The 4,591-nt window shown below is 41.0% G+C and overlaps 1 protein-coding gene across 4 annotated transcripts in view; it reads right to left on the minus strand.

The window, feature by feature from the left end:
- The window catches only part of BBS9 (Bardet-Biedl syndrome 9), a 277,203-nt gene extending 272,618 nt beyond the window's left edge, over positions 1 to 4,585 (minus strand). For 2 of the 4 annotated variants that reach the window (XM_031553992.1, XM_019616668.2), the window contains exons 1-3: positions 4,475 to 4,585; positions 3,269 to 3,383; positions 884 to 1,034 (exon numbers count right to left, since the gene is read on the minus strand). In XM_031553992.1, the coding sequence (XP_031409852.1) occupies positions 884 to 1,034; positions 3,269 to 3,374 (257 nt within the window). In that variant the 5' untranslated portion in view covers positions 3,375 to 3,383; positions 4,475 to 4,585. Of the gene's footprint in view, positions 1 to 883; positions 1,035 to 1,195; positions 1,269 to 3,268; positions 3,384 to 3,489; positions 3,592 to 4,474 lie in introns of those variants that run through there. The other 2 variants (XM_031553991.1, XM_031553993.1) reach the window with 2 other exon arrangements.
- Positions 4,586 to 4,591: the final 6 nt, after the last annotated feature.

Consider the following 4,591-nt stretch of genomic DNA (forward strand, 5'->3'; position numbering starts at 1 on the left):
TGGGGAGAAAAAAAAAAGTATTGTTTTCAGATATAATTCAAGTTAAATGCATGAGAAAAAATTCAAGCAATATGTCAAAATTACTTTCAGGTTTTGGCAAGATCCTAAGGTTTGAGAATGCTAGATGCTAGCCTAAAACAATCTAGTACTAATCTTCCTAAATATACACTTCAGTGCTCGAAGCTAGCTGCAAAATTAAGGTGAATCCCTACAGAACACTTTCCCCCCTAGATTTATGCTTAAAAAGCATGCCAACTATTTTCCTGAGTCAGCTTGAAATTCTTTCCGAACAAGGTGCTGTCAAGCCTTAAAGAATTAAATGAACAAGATCATTTTCTCAAACAAATACTATTCAGCAGTCATATGCGTTATTTTTAAAATACACTTTTGTACTAGCTGCATGGAACCCATGTGAATTAAACAATAATGCAGAAGTCATAAAACTTGTAATTCAAGGCTCATCTTCTCCCTCCTCCAAATTTCAGCAGTCTCTCTCCTGTACCTGGCCACTTATTTCTACTAAATTCATTAAAGATCTTCAATTCTCTATCAAACCCCCTCCGAATGGCAACATTATATCTTAGGAGACTGGAATTACAAGAGAGTATTACTGGCATGCTTTCTTAATACCCCAAAATCTTCAGTATAACTTTCCTCCTGCTCTAGGTATTTCAAGAAAATAGTATAAGTACCTGGAAGATTTTCCTCTAGTTAGGCATTAAGTCAAATGCCGTGGTTCAATGAAGCAAACCAAATGCATACTATAATATTCATAAATACATTCAACAGGCATCAATGTGGAAGCTAATGCCATTTCACATCACCCAAAACAGGAAAAGAAAACCACATCAAAGCCTTAAATAGTTATCTGTTGTTAACTTACGAAACAAATTTCCCCACTTCCACCTGTAGTATTGGCTCTCGTAACTGCACTTCCAAGAGCAAGTCCTCAGCTTGCACTTCATCTCCAGGTTTCACAGGATGTGGATTAAAGATACGGAGATATCCCATATAACTGCCCACAATAATCTTATCTACAAGAAATAACCAAGTGAGATTACAAAATCCAACAGTGCACGTAGAATTAATTTTACTTCTGAAGAGCTTCAAAGAACTGGCATTTACATGGTGTTACAGATGGAAAGATTATCGTGGAGAAAGTGGGAAAAGAAACAAACAGGGAAGGAATACTCACCTGTATCCAAAGATGTAGGCTTGCAGGAAAGACTCTACAGAGAGGGAATCTCCAACAAGAGACCCTTCTCCAGTGGCAGTCAGCCCTTAAATGGGGTCTAAGAGAGGCGCAGCCAGGCTCCACCCCTTTGATCACACAGCTGAATCGCCTTCACCTGTGCTCCCATGGCTGACTCAGTGCTTGCCTCAGGTGATCAATCAGTGGTTCAGGCCTCAACAGTTCCCACACACGTGGCTCGATTAACATTTACTATGCTCTGTCTTCTATGTCAGAGTAATTAGGTTAACAGTATTTAGTGTTTATTCCCCCAGTTAAACCTGACAGCAAAGGCTGCAGTATAGCAATCATCTTGGTGGTAGCACTAACTATTGTTACCATCCTGTACTTTCAGACTGATGTCCGCACTTCTTGGAAAAAAAAGCCTCACATTATGGTTTTTAACATTTCAAACTTTTAGTTTCAACATCTAGGATCTGTGTATATGCATATTGCATCAACAGAACTGTTAAAATTTATGTCTGCATTTGGATAAATATCAGCAGACCTAAACTAAATACAGATATTTACTACATCAGGCCAACAGAAGAAAATAAGGCCTTGAGATTAGCTTTTGAGACAGACCGCTTACTTCAAAGAGAAGTGGAATAGCTACATCATGCTTTTTCTGGAGTTAGCATTTGAAACATCTAAATATTCACTAACAACTAAAAAACTAGCAACAAAAATTATTCATTTAAAAAAAAAAAAAGAACCAGCTCTCATGATAACTATGAAAAATGCAAATACAATAAATAAATAAATAAAATAAATAAAATGCAATACCTCTTTCCTTTATATACACAGCATCGTTATCATAAAAGCAAATAAGCCTCAAATCCAATACAAGGTTCTGAGGAGACCTCATTGTGCTTTAGCAATATACAAGGGGAGCTTATAAGCAGGAGAGGGATCAATACTTTACATGGTTTAATAGTGATAAAACAAGAGAGAATGACTTTAAACTATGAGATGCGATTAGATGCTAGCAAGAAATTCTTTACTCAAAAGGGTGGTGAGACACTGGCAGAGGATACCCAATCTCTGGAGGTGTTCAAAGCCAGGTTGAAAGGGGCCCTGGGCAGCTTGATCTTGAGGGAGGCAACCCTGCCCACAATAGGTTGGAACAAGAGAATCTTAAAAGATCCCTTCCAACCTAAGTCATTCTATGATCTATAATGCTTAGAAGTAAATAGAAAAGTTCTCCCACAAAACAACTTAAGCCCTGCTTTTGTATCAGTTTCATTTTTTTTTTTTCCACAAAGGAAAGTTTCAATCTGTAACACCTTCAGTCAATTCTTACTGAAAAAGGTCACGCAAAATAGTAACATAGCTCAAATTCTCCTAAAAGGAAGAAAAAGAAAAGTCTGCCTACAGTAAAATCAAACTCAAGAACCCACAGTAAGCAAAAAACACATCTTGAATCAAATGAACAGTCTTGAATAAGAAGTTCCCAAATATTTATTTGAACATGAACTCTCACTGATAGCAAAGATCACAAACTACTGTAGATATGGCCTCAAAGAGACATCAAGTCAGTTCCATACTTCACTTTCATTAGTGACTACACAGAACAGCAGGGTTAACTCACTTATTTCAATGTCCTCATATTTTCCAGGCACAAAAGGCTGTTCGCTCGTTTAAAACACATTCTCATTAACTTTCACTCTCCTTTTCCACACACACCCCCCCTTTTTTTTTCCTTTTACTTTTTCTCCATAAGTCCTTTCATGGATTTTTGTGTTTGCTCATGTTCTGTTTCCTGCGCTGCACTCGGTGAGCCATTTTAAAAGAAAATATCTACCACTAATAAAATAAAACAAGAGAAATTACTACTGAACACAAGCAAGAATTAAGATGTTTAGAAGGGATATACAAAGACAAATTGAATGCGTCTTACCAAGTCCACAGAGACATGTTAAAGATACCTTAAACTAACTAGCCAATTAGCCTGGCTAACAAGTTTTCACTACATGTTGCTCTGGTAACAGCAAACTTGCAGCTGTGTAGTCATTAGTCAAGTAATTCTGGATTTACCTTGGCCACTGTTATCGACATCAGCAACACACAGACAGCCTTGATCAAATTCTTCCTTCTCCCCAAGTACGGTGGACCACCAGTCTCGAGCTTTAAACAACGACATTCTTCTTCACTGAAAAGGAAGCCAATTGTTTTTTAAAACCTGTACTGACATGCACATCACTTCAAACAAGCCTCCTTTCTTCCAATAACAACAGCTTTCACTATGTGTATATCACCTCTTAGCTTCACGTTGCTCTAGTGGGAGCTGGATGCATGTTAATCTCGGATGTTTCTGATTGAGTCCTTAAAAAGTATCTTGTCACAAGTTCATAGCATAACTGCGATAGGAAAAAGCAAGAAAGCTGCATCTTTTAAAAAGTGCTATAAGTCAAAAGAAGGAGCATTAAAAAGGTAAATTAGAAGTTTTTCAAGTTACAGAACTGAGATTCCTTTATCAAGGAGGAAAACAAAAAAGCACTTTCTGATCTGTCCCTGTTCATTACAGGGGAGCTGGACTAGATGACCTTTAAGGGTCCCTTCCAATCGAAACAAAGCTATGATTCTGATGGTGGACTTCCATACAAGCTTATATTAGAAAAGCAAACGAAGCTATAAAAAGCAGCAAAACCTACACCGAGTAATCGCCTTGCAGATGCCCCAGTGACGTGCCCAAAGAAGTCGGTCAGACAGGGCACAAATCAGCTTTCCCGTTCCTTACCTGCTGCTATTTTAAGCAAGAGCAGAGAATCCTTCTGCAAGCAGCCTGACAGCAACATTACCCAGCTCAAAGCTCACAGCTCCCTGCCCGTGCTTGGAGGGCTAAGTCAAACCTCAACCGTTACGCACAAGATGTAGCTACCATGGGGCGGGTGGGGGACGATCTAGAATCATACAACAGCTTAGAATGGAAGCGACCTTATCGCCCATTCAGTTCCAACTCGCCTGCCACGTGCAGAGCTGCCACCCACCAGCTCAGCTGCCACATCCAGCCCGGTCCTGAGCACCTCCAGGGATGGGCATCTCTCTGGGCAGAGTTTTTACTCTCTGAGGGCTGACTGCCCTGGAGGAGACGAGTTCCCTTGCACTCAGACGGAACCCTTCTTGCTTCATGCCTACTCCTTCACACAGCTCTGCACACGGACGCCCCAACCCCGGAACCCGAACCCAAAACCCAGCCATCACAGTGGGATGAGGGGCGTCGAGAAGCGCTGGGGAGCTTACCAAGCCGGCAGCAGAGCCGCACCGAGCGGAGGGACCCCCGGCCACAGGCAGGGGCGGCCCTCGGGACGCGGAGGCCGGCAGCGCTCCGGCCCCTTCCCCGCCTCCTCCCGCACCTCG

The sequence above is a fragment of the Meleagris gallopavo genome, chromosome 6 (genome assembly GCF_000146605.3).
Source record: "Meleagris gallopavo isolate NT-WF06-2002-E0010 breed Aviagen turkey brand Nicholas breeding stock chromosome 6, Turkey_5.1, whole genome shotgun sequence".
NCBI lineage: Eukaryota > Metazoa > Chordata > Aves > Galliformes > Phasianidae > Meleagris > Meleagris gallopavo.